This window comes from Buteo buteo, chromosome 1 (assembly GCF_964188355.1).
Source record: "Buteo buteo chromosome 1, bButBut1.hap1.1, whole genome shotgun sequence".
Classification (NCBI taxonomy): domain Eukaryota; kingdom Metazoa; phylum Chordata; class Aves; order Accipitriformes; family Accipitridae; genus Buteo; species Buteo buteo.
In genome coordinates this window covers 59,717,248-59,732,641 of record NC_134171.1, presented here as the reverse complement: position 1 = coordinate 59,732,641, position 15,394 = coordinate 59,717,248, and the positions used below count along the sequence as shown (strand labels likewise).

Below are 15,394 nucleotides of genomic sequence, written 5' to 3'. Positions count from 1 at the left end.
ATGAGATTGGGACAGGAAGGGAAGAAGGATCCATTGCAGATTGTTTAACTATGTAGAAGTCCTGTGAGCTATAGAAAACCTGGAGAAGTCCCTGATGAGCTTTTAAGACTCATAGGAATCCCAATAGGGTTTAGCATTTCGAGGCTGTTACTGTATTTCCTGAAACTGTTACAGCTGATTTTCAAGCATTGCTGGGGCTTAACTTCTGTGTGATGCCTTGCAGTCAGCGCTCGCTGATGAGCAACGAACACCACATAGATGCTTTGTGAGTCTGGGTGGCAGCTGAACTTCCAGGGTAGATATTTCCAGACAGAAACCCTGGGGGCAATAGTCAACCTCATCTGAAGCCCCATGGCCATCCTAACCCTAGAGGAGCCCTTGCCATAGCATTTTATAACCTTCAGCGTCATCCCGTGCACCTCGCCAGCTCTGGCACTTACTTTAGGAAGCCACCAGCATAAGGGAGCAGGTCCCAGATCTTCTGGCTAATCTGCCACTTCAGGGTTTCTAAAGTCCATCCATGCAGTCTGGAAACTTTGCATTTGGGGCAATTCTGTTCTGAACAACTGTTCTCTGGGGCAAAGAAACTCCCAGACCATAAACTTCAACCCACCAGATACTCATGAAATCTTCAGATGGGATAAGCCATTAAGCTACCAAAGTTTCTAATCCAAAAGAGTTTGGAGTTGCAGAAAAAGGGATGTTGATTTCTGCCCCCCCCCCCCCCCCTAAAATTTCTGGTAACTGCCTCTCTGTAACAACTCCACTTTTAAGACAGAAAAAGTATTTTACCATTCATGGGAGTAAATGTACCAGACACATAAATATTCTCTCAAACTTGGGGTCCAGATTTCCTTGTTTATTTCCTAGTCATTTTTGACCAAAGAGCATTGAAATACACCAGCATTTGTTGTTTCACACATTAATTTCTCTGCATCTCTGTATTAATATTCAGATGGATGAGCAATATCACTTGAAGCCTTTAATGGAGCAAGTGCTGACGCATGGTGTGGTGAGGGCACCACCAGGAGATATTTCAGCTGGAGGTGGCACATCCATGTATAATCCTACAGAAAGCGCATCCGGAACAGGAGCAGGGCATGCACGCTGATGCCTGCCATGGGGCAGCATTTATCCTCCAGCATGCCAGCAAGGAGCAGTCCCGTGGCTCAGAGCCCAAGCATTGCAGCTTGACGAGGAGCGAGGAGCCCGTCAGCCTGTGCTTCATCTAGCCACACCATGTCATCTGTGGCTGTGCTGGAGATTTCTCCATTCATCTTCCCCCATCTGCCTTCAGGTCCCCGTCCACTGAAACTGCCTGCCGGTGGAGATTTGGAAGACTAACATGCATCTTTAGGGGCAGATCTTTTGGAGCAGGAGTGCAACTGAAGTCAGCTTTGCCCAAAAAAAGCTTTTTACCCTTTACCACTCCACCAGCCAGTTCAGTGGCCATGGAAAGGTGAAGTGAAGCAGTTTTGAAAACGCCTGCAGCTCTCTGAGGTTCTCCATCTGGAAGCAACACTAGGACTGTTTCTCTTCCCCTTTATCTTGTCTATATAGACAGTAATCTCTTTGAGAAAAGGACTATGGGACCTTGATCTGTTGGGGGCCTCTGGGTACAATAGTAATAAATAATAATTTAGCACCGCCTTGCAGTTTCAGCTTGAGCAGCATGATGTTTGGTGCTTTGCTTAAAAACCCCAGTCAGAGGACAATGTGAGAAACTCAGCCCTCATTAGGAAAAAAGAAAAGTTCTAACTGTCAGGAAAAAGGAAAAGAAAAGCTGGAAAACATGACTCTGAAGAGCATAATAATCAAAATGCAAGCAGGAACATCAGACTGGTTAGCTGTTGATGTCCCAAAACTTGAGAACTCTCTTTTTTTATTTTTCTCAGTGCTGGGGTTTAGTGACGTTAAGCACTTCCATGTCAATGAGAACTGAAGTCCACGAGTCAAGAGCGTGCTGACCTGTGCCGGATCTGCTCACTTATGGCTGGCTTTCTTGACACAAAAGCTGTTCTTCCTCCTGCCTTCAGATTGCAAGCTCGGTGGGGGCTGGGACCGCTACCTTAGCCCAGCTCATACTGTAAAGCACGTCCAGGATGCTGCCGGAGTCAGAGGAGCTCAGCTGGAGACATCAGCATGTGGCAGATGAGACGGGAAGGCGAAATTAAGGGTACATAAACACGGCGTGCCCTAGCCGCGAGAGGAGCTGAGCGGGTGATAATTACACTCGGGGTCTCTGCCCCATGCTCCACCAGCCCCGTCCGTAGGATACCATCCGAAAGGGTGGCTGTGCACAGTGGGGAGCCTGGGGCTGCCTCTCAGCAGGACAGCGTCCCCCGCACGGGGACACCCCGCTGCAGCCCCGTCCCCCTGCAGCACGCCGGGCCTGCCCGGGCAGTGGGGGCAGGCGGTCCACCCCCGCGGGGGGGCGGCAGTCACGGCAGGTGCGCGTGTTGAATTTACACGCAGAAAGGACGGGGGGAGGCAGGGGGTTTTGGGGGGGGGGGGGCGCACGGGTGGCTTTTCTGGCTAAACCTCAGCTTGCGCCTCTTTCTTTCCCCGGGGGCCGAGGAGGGCGCGCAGGGCGCTGCGGCGTCGATTCAGCGCAGGGGTGGGGGCTTCCTATTTTCGTAGTGATTTTTGACGGCCTGGGGGCGGGGGGGTTGGGGGAATGGGAGGGGAGTCCTCCGTGCCAGGCCGGAGCGCAGCGCCGGTGCGGAGCGGCGGAGGGTGTGCGAGGGGCGGCGGGGGGTGTGAGAGGGGCGGCGGCGGCAGGGGGCGGCGGGTGTCCCGGGCGGCGGCGGCGGCGGCGGCGGCGGGGGGCGGGTGTCCCGGGCGGCGGCGGCGGCGGCGGCGGGCGGGCACTAAGACCGCGCCGCCCCCGGGCGCTGCGCGGCGGCCGCAGAAGAGGAGGAGACCGGCGGGCCCGGGAGGAGAGGCGCGGAGGGGAGCGGAGCTATGCTAAACCCGGGGTACCGCTGAGGCGGGGCGGGCCAGGCCAGAGGCGGGGGCTCTCCGGCGGCGGGCGCGCAGGGGCCCGGCTCCCGAGGCGGCGGCAGGCAGCATTTCGGCGCGGGGAGCGGCTCCGCAGCCACCGGGCCAATGAACATGTCAGTGTTGACTTTGCAGGAATACGAATTCGAGAAGCAGTTCAACGAGCATGCGGCCATCCAGTGGATGCAGGAGAACTGGTGAGTGCCGCCCCCGGGCCCCGCCGCCCGCCCGGATCGGCGGGGAGGCGCTGAGCCCATCCGGGTGCGCGCTGTGGGCGCCCGGCCGGCTCGGCGCGGCGCGGCTCGGCGCGGCTCGGCTCTGCGCCGCCGTGCGCGGGCACACGGGCGCTGCCGCCGGCGCTACCTGCGCGCCCGGGCGGGGGCCGGCCCGCCGCCTCCCCGCCGGGTTACGCAAGGCCGGGGCATCCTGCCGGCGGGGCGGTGCGGGGCGGTGCGGTGCGGGGCGGGCCCCGGGCCCCGAGCCCCGAGCCCCGCCGCCGCCCCCTCCCGCCGCGCCCCGGCCCTCCGGCTGGCCCGGCGGCGCGGAGCCGCACACGTGCCCCGGCTCTGCCCGCGGCCTCCCCCGCCCGCCCGCCCGTCCCTCCCGCTCCCCGCGCCCCTTCGAACAAGTTGCGCGTGTGCCGGCGCTCCCCGCGGAGCCCCTTCTCCTCCCCGCCTCCCTTCCCCAGCTCCTCATAAAACTTCATTTGCAGCCATGCGGCTATTAACTTTCCCGGCGTGTGCGTGCGGCCGGGGAGCCGGGGCGAGCCGAGCCGCGGCGGGACCCGCCGTGCCGGGGGCGGGGGGGGGGGGCTGCGCAGAGACCCGGCGGGGCTCCCTGGGCCGCGGCGGGACGGAGCCCGGCGGACACGCACACGGACACACGCACGCACGCAGCCTTGCCCGCCGAAGGGGAGCGCTGCCCCGGGGGCATCCCCGGTCCCGGGCGCGGTCCACGCCGCTCCCCGGGCCGCGGCCGGCAGCGTGGAGGCCGGGGTGGAGGGAGCGCCCCAGCCCCCTCCCGCGGCGTCTCCCGGGCTGCCCTCGGGGCCGGGATCCTCCTCTCCATCGCGTCCGCCCACGCCTTCCTTCCGGTCCTCGTCCTGGCTTCGTCCACCTGCACGGGCCTTGTGTTCACGCCTTGCCCGGGCTCACCCACGCCTCGCTGCTGCACCGGCCACGGCCACCCTCACCTGGCGCCCAGTCTTGCCCTTCCTTGCTGCTCCCATTGTCTCTCTCCCCAGCTTGCCCCCGACGTTCCCGTTGCCCGCGTGCCCTCCCTCGGCAGTGCCCTCTCGGGCTCCCTCATTCCTGTATCTCCTGAGTGAGGACCTTCCCCATGCCACCTTCACGTGACGATAACAGGATAGGACTGTCTCTGGGTCCAGGCTTTGGTGCCTACATTTGCAAGGCAGAATGGTCCCAGATCCTAGGTGGATCTCAGCCAGGGACTTGCTAGAATCCTCCAGTGACTCGTCTGGGGACTTTTAAGGGCAGTATAATTGAAATGACCATTTAAGTGTGTGTACGTCTCCCTCCGTTCTCCTGCAGGTGAGCTCGTTAGCTCTTGTGGCGTGCCTAGTGTCGCTTATGTTTCAGGAGAAAGGAGACCCCATAGGTATTCTTGGGCTGGGAGTGCTGGATGCTTCCCATTTTGTCCATGTTCCAGAAGAAAACTGGCATCAGAATAGGACAAACTGGTAAAAGAGGATGGAGGGAGTGATACTTGAGTGTATATAATAGCCAAATAACCCAGGAGAGAGGCAGTTAGATTAAAGTACGTGACTAGGAACCAGGACTCCTGCGTCTTCTTCTTGGCTCTCCTGCGCTTCATGACATGACCTTGGGAACATTACATAACCTCTCTTAGGCCTCAGTTTCCCCAGCAGGGGAAGACTGGGGGGGGTAAGGGCTGGTAATGCTGAAATGCCCTCATGAGGCACTTTGATGACTTAGGTAATGTTTGTCGAGCGCCTCAAAGATGTCAGGTACTATATAAATGCTAAGCAGTGTTATTAAAAACTCCCTGACAGTCTCATGGGCTGCAGAGGTCGCCAGCTGGGACTCCGTAACGCCAGGCTCCCACCTCCCAGGTTCAAAGGAGGAGACCGTCAGTTTTATGCTGCTGCTGTACAGCTAAAGAGACACGATGGTCTGTGTGCGCATGCTTTTCGGTCTAGTTTTGCCTTCTCTAAGGGAACTGATGAATTAATATCTTTGATTCACATGAAAGTAAAGGAGAGCGATCTGCTTGTGGCCTGGGAACGTTTCTGGAAACAAAACGGAGTTGTGCCCGCTGAGGTCCCTGTCGTGGCAGGCTTTTCCTGAAAACACTGCTGAAGACTCTTCTGAGTTTTGGGTTAAATTGTGCATTTTTATCTTCAGGAGATTCACTCGCCTAATGAAACAGGTCCTGTTCCAGCACTAGAATTTTGAAGGCGAGCAGGGTGAAGTACAGCAGCTAAGGGCCATACAAGAAGGCTTTTCTACTTCATATCAGGGTGACACAATAGCTTTGCTTACGCAGACATCAGTGGCAGTATGTGGCTTCTCGACTTTGTATGCGTAGCCTTAATGTACACGTCATGAATGTAAGAGCCTCCTAAGATGAGGTTGTTAAGTAGTGGTGTGTAGGGATAAACATGGTTGATTGTCCTTTGGGCAGAATAGTGGACTTGCTTCAGGAAAGACTGTGGCAGGATTTTGTACTGTCATCGCTGCTTAAATTAGGATGCAATACCATTACAATGCCTGACATGGAGGTAAACAAATTCTGTGGGTGTGGCATTTGTTATTTTACTTCATCTCAGAAATATTTCTTGATATCTTACAAGGCCAAAACAAAAAGGCTGTAGTGTGGTGGTGGGGATGAAGTGGCTCTAGGGAGTTGACCCTATCTTTTGGATTTTGAGAAGTGTCTTTGGAATCTGACTAGGTCCCATATGAAGACGTAGCCCAGTTTGAGGAAGGACATGAAGCCCTTTACATACCCTCTGGGTTCTGAGCTGGTTAAAGCACTGACAAGCCCTTTTAATTATAACTGTGTAAACCTAAAGCTGGAAAAGCTTGAACGCAAAGCCTAAGGGTAGCGGCATACCCCTAGGTACCGGTATGGTTGGTTTGGATGGATCATGGTGCAAGGAATGAAGTGGCTAGTTCTGTTCAGCCAAGGCTCGCTCGTCCTTTGCCTCTGTCCTCCGAGCCTGCTCCAAGCTCCATCGCTCCCTGGGTCAAGTGCGTGTCCTCTGCACTCACCAGTCGCTGGCACCCTGGCTTTTCTTCAGCACATCCCCATCCCAGGGTTTGTTTCCTCGCTGTCATTTGCCCCTGGAAATAATCCCTCTGAGGCTGGCATGAATGGAGGCTGGCTGATGGTGAATTGTTCTAATGGCAGTGAAGGAGGTCCTCCTTGCTTCATGTCAGGTGTTCCTGCTTCACTTTAGGGAGGTCCCCATCCTGCAGTGTGCATCGCGCCGGGACCTCTTTAGAGCCTGGGCCTAGATTAGCACTGCTGTAAAGAGGCTGCTGTTTTGACACAGGAAAAATGAATAGTCTGTTCCCTGATACTTATAAGCTGATGGGTTTTGTGCCTCCCTGAATGCTTGGCTTTATGTGTATGCACAGCCTTATGGTATAGCCCCCAGACTGCCTGGTTCTCCTGCGGGGAAGGCACGAATGGCAGAGTGAGGTTGCAGGCTGCAAAGGCAGACCTGCAGCCTGCTGGTCTCAGGGCGAGAGCCACCAATTAGTTGTCTTCCCTAAACAAGCAGCGACAGGTTTTCAGGCGGTTAAAGAGCTAACAGGTCCATTTACTCTCATGAAACTCCTTACGCTTTATGTTGTGGGAAAGCTGTTGATGTACATCTACGTATAGTGCCATCAGGTAGCTTTTAATGTAAGATACAGTATTGCTTTAAGATAAGATACCTTATCTTACCGTGCTTGCACCATGGGAGGTTTGAGTTCAGTACGATCAGTATTAAGTCAAGTGTTTATTAAAATAATTCCTTAAAATGATTTCTGAAATCAAACTCTCCCAGCACCTCCTCCCAAACTTCTTCAAAGAGGGAAGAGGGATGAAGGAAATAATCTGCAGAGGATTTATTTTTTTTTTTTCCTTAAACTGCTGCATGAGAATTAATGCAGCTCTAGTCCTTTATTTCCTCTGAATAAATACCTTACTATTTTTGCAGAAAATTTGCAGTTCAGTCAGACATACAGCAAAAAGGGTTGCAGCGCTGAGATGCCGATTCCCAGCTGCAGCCAGTGAGGTAGCAAAAACCAGCCGGTGCTTAGGAAAGCAAAAGTGACAGAAATGCATGGACGGAGCGGTGACCGCCGGGGTCCTTCCCCATCGTGCTGCAGAGCGCCAGGTTCGGGCATCAGCACGAAGTGACAGTTGTTCCTGTTATAATTGTCTGGCCAATAATAATTATCTTCAGATGTCTGCTGACGAGGGGCTCGCCAATGGGGAGGCAGGAGGCCTGTGCTGACTGCGCCGAGATTATCTGGGCGAGATGACGTCACGCGAGGGCTTGCCTAAAATCACAGAAACTTTTCCTCTGCTGCTCCGCCGGCTGCTGCAGAGCTCCAGCCAGCCCTGCCCCTGGTGCTGCTACCCTCCTGCCGGCTGCTGCAGAGCTCGGGCAGGCTCCCCTCGCTCCTCTCTTTTGCCTCTCCTGGCTTTCTCCCTGAAAAGCCAAGGTTTAAGCCTTGGCAGCTGGCAGCGTGCTCGCAGGTAGAAGCGGGAGCCGAGTCGGAGCGAAGGGGGACAAGCAGGATGAAAGCGGGGCTGGTTATTTCCCAAAGATGCTGTGGGACTCTGCTGCAGAAACTGGCCGTTTCCGTTAATGAGCTTTCAGTGAAGAGAGAAGTACTGCGTAAGGGCAGCTGGGCATTTTTTGGTTTTAAAGGGCTGTGGCAACTCAAACTTGACTCTGAAATTAACTTTGTGAACCTTAGATGAGTATACATGTTTGTGTATTTGAAAAAAACATCCTGGTGCAGGAAGTTATTTTTAACCTTTTGTTACCGAAACTTTTATGTGGCGTGAGGCAGAAAGTGCAGCCAATGCTGAGAAAAATTTATCCTTGGTGTGATTCTCTTTCGAGTCAAAACTGGGGATAGATGTGGAAGAGCAGAGGGTCAGCTCATTTGGATTTGAAAATGCACTTGCCTTTTAATAATTCACACAAGCACCATCGTCCTAGACACGTTTGTTTCCTAAATGCAGAACAAGCTTCTCTCATCCACTTAAGCTACTCTTACCTCATGCAGGAATCAAGAGTGAGAGGCTCTGTGCGTATCTCTCCAGGCATACGTGCGTGGCAGCCAAAAACTGATGTAAACTACTTTTTTTTTTTTTTTTCCTCCTCCCCTGAGCTCTTGCTAAATGCCAGTGAAGGATGCGGAAGGGATGCTGCAGTCACCCTGTCCTTTTCTCTGTGCTGTGGCAAGGACTCAAAGGGAAGATGTATGAGTTGCTTTTTACCACAGAGAGACTATTTTACTTGAGCAAAATTCAGGCAGCCCAACAATTTAGCCTACCTCCACATTTCATCTCCCAGAGGGGCTTTTTGCTGCTCTCTTGTGCAAACTGGCCATAAAGCTGACAGGGCCACCAGTGCATGGCAGCTTTGGTGCTGCAGAGTTTAGAGGGTACCTGCTCCTTTGCCTTTCCTCCATCCCACAGGCCTTTCTGAGCAAAAGACCCACGTACTGGAGTATCACAGAGCTTTGGCTCCTTCAAAATACAAGGATGGAGTCTATGGGGAATAACAGTACACATCCTTTCAGAGTTCAGGTATTTTCTGTCTGTGTGTGTGCTTGGAAAAAAAAAAAAAAGAAAAAAAAGGTGGTGGCACAAAAATGTCATTCTGAAGATAAATACAATGGTGTCTTCTGGATTCAGCCTACCACTGAAACATAGGCATTGGCCTTTTGCTTACTCTGCCCCTAGAGTATGAACACATCTCTCCTCATGTTGCTTCATTAATTTTTAAGCCTCTGAGAGTGAAGACATCTCTTCTACTTTGTGAAACACCATGTGCTTGTGGGAATAATAAACTTGTAAGAATAGAGGAAGAAGTAATTTAGGAGCTTGCCACCATTTTCAAAAGTGAATATGGACATTCAGGAGCATTTTGGTTTGGGATAAGAGGTAGGACACTGAATTATTTTAGTACTTTTGAAAAAGTAGCTCATATCCTCAACTAGGCATACATTGTGAAAGCAGAGAGGTGTTGGTGCAAGCACAGGCTGAGTAGCAAATGGTGGCATGAACCTCTGGAGTCAGTGTGCTTTTTGTGGATGGGTGCAATGGGAAGAATCTGATTTCACCTGGGACTGGGGTGCAGAGTGCCCAGCTATCTTGTTCCTCCTCTAAATCCCCTAGCCCTGTTGAATCACAGGGAGTTTGTCCCTTGGAAGATGGTATTTTCACCTCTGTGACTATTTCTGCTAGCTTGTAGATACAGGCACCCATGCAGAGACAGACAGACAGACTCCTTCACTGGATAAATCCACGCGAAGTCGATGGGAGGAGGCACCCTGCGCACTGGTCCAACTTTCCAGTTTGCCAAGCCGCAGCTTCACAAGGATACAGTGTTAGGGCTGTTGGGGCAGAGCAAGGCGGATATCCTTTCTGTTACGTGGTAACGTCTCTACTTGATCAGTCCTGGCAAAACTGCAACCTGAAATCAACTTCCACAGGCTCTTCTGCACCCCGGGCGAAGGCTGTCTGAGCGCAAAGCGCATCTTTGGCCAGGGTCATTGCCCCACCTGGATAGGACAGCAGTTTGTATGACGACACGTGAGTTGCTGTTGGCTGTTTTGCTGTCAGGTTGCACATGGTTCTGGGCTCTTCCTAGGCATCACAGTGGCATTTCTTTCCTGATTGCCAAATTTTAATCCTACCTTGATGATGAGCCACTGTTATTTAGGTTGGTGCATTTTTTCCTCCTGTTAGTTTGTCTGAGGTGGACACTACGTGAGCGTGTCCCTTGCAACCTAGAAATCTTTATAAAATGTCTTCTTTAAAAGCAGTGAATAAAATTTACATGGGGACAGCTTCCTCATTCTCCTCCTCCCTCAAAGAGGCGCAGTCTGGTTGTCCATAATCTGGTAAGAGAAGCACTGTAGACAGGCTACAATAATTTCTTAGATTCTGGTCTTTTAACGAAGTTTGTGCTGGTAGGTGTTGCCTTTTAATGGGGCTCAGGGTAAGCAGGAGATCGCTGTGTGTAACGCATTGCATGATTAGGGGTCTCGATTACTCCGTTTTCTGCAATGCCCGACATAACTGGCCTTTTCCCTGACCTCCCTGCTGAAAACACAGCGAGCATTCATGTCCAGTACATCTACTGCTTCTTAAAAAGTCAAACGTGGTTACGTTCCAATTGGTCTCAGCAGAGAAAAGTCTCGCTGAGTATTTAACTCTCAAATTTATGTGCTGCATTTGCCGTCGGTCTCTTCTCCACAGCTATCTGTAGTGGTACTGGGTATAAAAGGATGTTTTGTACTTTTTTCTTCCTTTATGTCATTGCGCAGTCTCTGCCCCTTGCTCAAGAGTCTATCCCAAGCCCTTTTCAGCTGACTTTGATCTGCTGACTCTTACCGATAAATACAGAGATAAAAAGGGGGAAAAATTTGTAAGGGAAAGGCTGTAGTATTCTGTCTTCATGACTGTGTTAGCTGGTAAGGGAAAGGCTGTAGTATTCTGTCTTCATGACTGTGTTAGCTGGTACCCCTGGTGCGTTGGGGGTCTAGGGAGGGGGGACAGACTGATGGGGAATGCAGAGACCCTTCTCTGCAAAGGTGGTGTCAGTACAGAGCTGGAGACGTTGGAGGGTTTCTGGGATTTCTTTTTTTGCTTCAAGGGTAAACTTTTATTAGTGTTTATGTAGCTTTCCACAGCTTTGAGAATTTTTGTAGTACAGGGTCCACTGGGGCTGCACAAGGCAAGATGACGTAAAACACTTTTTGGAAGGCTTAATCAAGAGAGAGTGTAGGTGCTTTTTCTTTTCATGGAAATGGGCAGAGGTTAAAATATATTATTTTAAAATGTAAATTAGCATCAGCTAAAATGTAAAATAAACTTTTAACTGACTCAGACTATATCAACACGTGAGCTGTTTGTGTAACCATTTTACCTGCGTACTGCTACCCAATACTTTTTTTTCTTGTCAACTGATTTGTCAGCCCACTTGAGCCTTGTCCTGGGCTGGAGCAGAAGGGGTTTGTGTTTACTCTGTGTCTACACAGCACCTAGCACAGCGGTGCCCTATCCCTGACCAAAGCGTCCCAGACTGCTGCTACTACAAGCTGTGCTGTTCCTGTTCATGTCACAGCATCCCATCCCCTGGGGCTGGGTTTGCTGGGGGAGGCTGGTGCAGCCTGGTGGGGTGCTCTGCGGGGACACCCAGGTTAGCGTTATGCAAGCTGCCATCAGAACAGGAAACAGTGGGGCTGGGATTGCACCCAGGCTAATTCAAGGAGAAAATTGTATCGCTTCATGTGCAGGGTTTGCCAGTGTGGTTATTATTGCTTTCAGATCCAAAGTGGCAACGGTACCCGATATTGCCTTTCATTGTGTGCCTTGTACTGTGTGCTCCATTGCAAACCTTTAACTTGTTGACTTTTGTGAGGACATCTCACCCTTTGATTGCTGCAAGTCTTACGGACTAGGAGCAAGTTGGAGGGACTCCAAAACCAACGTGACCTCCGTTTGGCTAGAGAAGGGACCCAGATCCTGCAGAGCAGACATGCCATGAAGTGATGACACAGCGGGCAGATCTTGCATCTGCTCAGCAGTCTTTGACCTCCTGTGGGAAGACCTGGTATTTGGAGTGGTGAGGAAGAGGGGGTGATGCAAGTCAACGGTTTACCTCATGCCCGGGGACTTGGGGCTTTGCAGAGTACATGTAGTGGTTTGTGCACTACATGGCATCAGGGGAATGATGATCGATACATCTCTGAGGACGTGGGGAGCCTGACTTCAAACTGAGTGCAGCCATGGCCACCTTGTACAAGTCAGGCATCAGTCAGTCAGGCACAGTTCTTTGGAAAGTGCCGAAATCCCACGATTTCAATGGAAATCAGGGACCTTTGTCATCTCTGAAAATTGCTCTTTGTGCCTTAGTTCCTCAGCTGTAAAATGGGGAACAATTCCTTTCGGGGGATATTCAAAGCTGTTTTTTTTACTATGTCACACAGGTGATCCTGAGGTGGTAAGACCTGTGTGAGTAACTACATTAAAACAGTACAGAAAACATAATGGTGTTACAGTATTACTATGCAGCTTTACACTTGTACTAGCACTGAAGAATACTTTATTCTTGCCAAGGATGTGGGGCAAAGTTTGTTTCCTTGATTGTGGTAACCAAGGAGTAAGAAGAGCTGCTATAGTATCAGGGAGGCAAGGCAGGTTATTGTTGGTATTATGGGATTAAACTGCAAAAGTCCAGACCATTCTTAATTGCAAATTTATGGAAGGAACTGTCCTTCAAATAGTCCAATAAAACTTCAGACTATTCAACATCTTCTAATGATAACTTTTAAATAGAAAATTTTGAATTTGTTGGTAATTAGTTTCAGCATATGAAGCCTGCAAACTGAGTGAAAAATGAATTGGACATCATCCATGATTATGAGCTCCTCAAATTGAATGTGTTGGGTTTGATATCCAATGGCCTCAGTTACCCCTGGACATAAAACTTAAGGTTGGTCAAGAGCATTATTAAGGACAAATATCTGCCCTATATGTCTTGAGCCATCTGTAGTCTAAATGCACCTGGAAAGAGCAATCCCAGGGACTGTCAATTAACATTTTAAGGTGAAGAAACAATGGGCCAAGTTCATCTCAGTAAAAACACCAGAATGATGATATTGAGGAGTCTGATCTTGTGGCTAATAAAATTGTCTGGTCTTCTTTTTCTTTTTTTTTTTTCATCTTTTATTTTTTATTTAGAACCATTAAGAGGTACTTAAGATGATAGTAAAATCCCCTAAGTATAAACAAAAGCAGGATGCCAAAGTTGTTGCACTGTCCCATTCAGATAGTGGGTTTATTAAACAAATCTTTACAAAGTCCAGCTTTTTTCTTATGTAATTTTCCTTTTAGCTTTAATTGGGAATTTTCTCTCTACGTCTCCTCTTGTGCATCTGCTGAATGCAGGTCCTCTGTAAACATTAATGGGAATTTTATGGTTTCCAACATACAAAATCTCTAGGCAGCTGAAAATCATAGAATCGTTTAGGTTGGAAAAGACCTTTAAGATCATCGAGTCCAACCGTCAACCGAACACCACCATGCCCACTAGACCATGTCCTGAAGTGCCTTGTTTACATGTTTTTTGAATACCTCCAGGGATGGTGACACCACCACTTCCCCGGGCAGCCTGTTCCAAATCCAGGGGTTTCTTCCTTTTTGTTCTCCTGGGAGGGGCTGGCTGTTCAACTCCTTTTCCACAACTTTGCAGATCACAACCAAGGAGGATGTTGGTTATTAGCCGGAAATTCTGTGGAGACCTTACATTTCAATTCCTTCTTGTTTCTTCATCCTTCTTGGCTTGAGATCCAAGCAGAAAACTCCAGGCTATTTTGTACACCGTGATGATGTCTGGATCCTCTGGTCTTCATTAGCTACCTTCACTTTCACGAAAACCTTTGCTCCTTTGACATGGTAGCTCTGGGGCTGACCGCTGCCTGGGCCCATGTTAGACTTCAAGGTCTCAACATCAGGGGTGCTTGCTGGGTTCCCCCTTCTGGGTGTGGACAGGGACCCAGCCTTCGGGCATGGGCATCTCCATGCTCATGGGTGACTGACCCAAACCCAGCAAAATCCGCTGGTGATTTCACTGTGTTTCCTAGGTAAAAGCTGAAGCTGTGAGGATGTGCTAAGTGGAACTGCTGATGAGAGTGCACGGGATTGATTGCAGACCCCTGATGAAACAGGTTGTTTAACAGGTAGAAGTATTTTGAGATGCATGATGTTGTCTTTATATTATTTTGTGAGGGTTATTGCCCAGTTACATTTTTTCATAAGGTATTGCTGTTGGCCACTGTCTGAAACAAGATACTGACCTAGTTCAACCTTTGATCTGACCTGATCACTCCTGTGTGCTTAAATACCCTTTTTTGATCACATGTGTGATAAAGAAAATACGATTTTTGGTACCAGTCATGCCAGAACTGTCTGGGAGTGACATTCCCACTTGCAATGGCTCTGTGTATACAGACTGTCAGTTTATTTTGTGAAATCATTATTTGTTGTATGAGAACTCTATAAATACTGTGGAGTTAAATCCATTATTTTTAAATCTTACTTGGATTGGCAGTTCATGCTGAAAATGCCCAGCAATCCTACATACCACAACATTTCTGGGGGGCTGATGTTGGCAAGATTCTCCCTGTGCAAGGCACTGCCCATGGATGCTGTGAAAAACTCTGTCTTGTCCCTAACAGCTTGTAGGTTTAGTTTAAGACTAGTAGTACCCCAGGCAGACAAAACTCATTCTTATTTTTGAAAAGGTTTAGATAAATTATTGCTTGGACTGTGAGAGCCAGATCTGTGCAGCTACAATTGCCACCGTCTCTGTGACCCAGTGGGGAGTTTTGCATCTGTCCCAGCAGAGGGAGGATGGCTCCAGACAGCCAAACATCAGGAGTAAAAATAATGTTATAGCACTGAAAGGAATCCTCAGTTAACGCGTCCTTGGTCACTGACTTCTAATATCACATCTGAAATGTATTTTTTTCATTTTTAACAATTTCCCATAAGCCTTCCAGCATTTTCCAAGAGCTCCCCTCCTACATTAGTGCTTACATCATGGACAAATTTCAGAATTTAGTTTGAAAGCTAGGATCAACACCAGGTGTTCCGATTGCAACACTTAGAGCCAGACTGTCACAAGGCTGTTGTAACCAGGATGCTCGTGCTTGTTAGGAAATGAAAGAAAATGTTTTACTGAAGGAAACATTTTGAAAACCTGGCCCTAGATGTTCGTGAGAGGTGGTCCTTGTGTAATGGTACCCCTGTATAAAGGTGGACATGCCTTTCCCAGATTCCTCCACATATGTCTTTTGATCCTGCTCGGGAGGTTTACATGTCCGGGATCCTGGTATTTGGTGATTACAGACGGTTTATATTACTGTTCACTTATTCAGTCCTTTGAGCACTCAGCAGGCACTGGTGATGGGATTTGTCTGACCACACATAGTCGCCTGCTACATAAGGTGTCTGAGTCATCTCATCCTGAAATAGGGAGCTGAGAGAGATAAGTTGCATCCTAAAACTACTTCCTTCTCTGCACCGAATATAGAGAAACTCCAGGGAGCTAATTGGACCATAGTTATTTCCATCCATCCTCCTTCTTTTCTCCCCCACCATGCATTTT

At 49.9% G+C, this 15,394-nt stretch overlaps 1 protein-coding gene across 3 annotated transcripts in view; it reads left to right on the top strand.

The window, feature by feature from the left end:
• The first annotated feature begins 2,668 nt into the window (after positions 1-2,668).
• The window catches only part of ELOVL6 (ELOVL fatty acid elongase 6), a 76,002-nt gene continuing 63,276 nt past the window's right edge, over positions 2,669-15,394 (top strand). Inside the window, exons 1-2 of one of the 3 annotated variants that reach the window (XM_075032940.1) lie at positions 2,669-2,757; positions 3,136-3,197. In XM_075032940.1, coding sequence (XP_074889041.1) covers positions 3,184-3,197 — 14 coding nt within the window. In that variant the 5' untranslated portion in view covers positions 2,669-2,757; positions 3,136-3,183. The other 2 variants (XM_075032935.1, XM_075032925.1) reach the window with 2 other exon arrangements.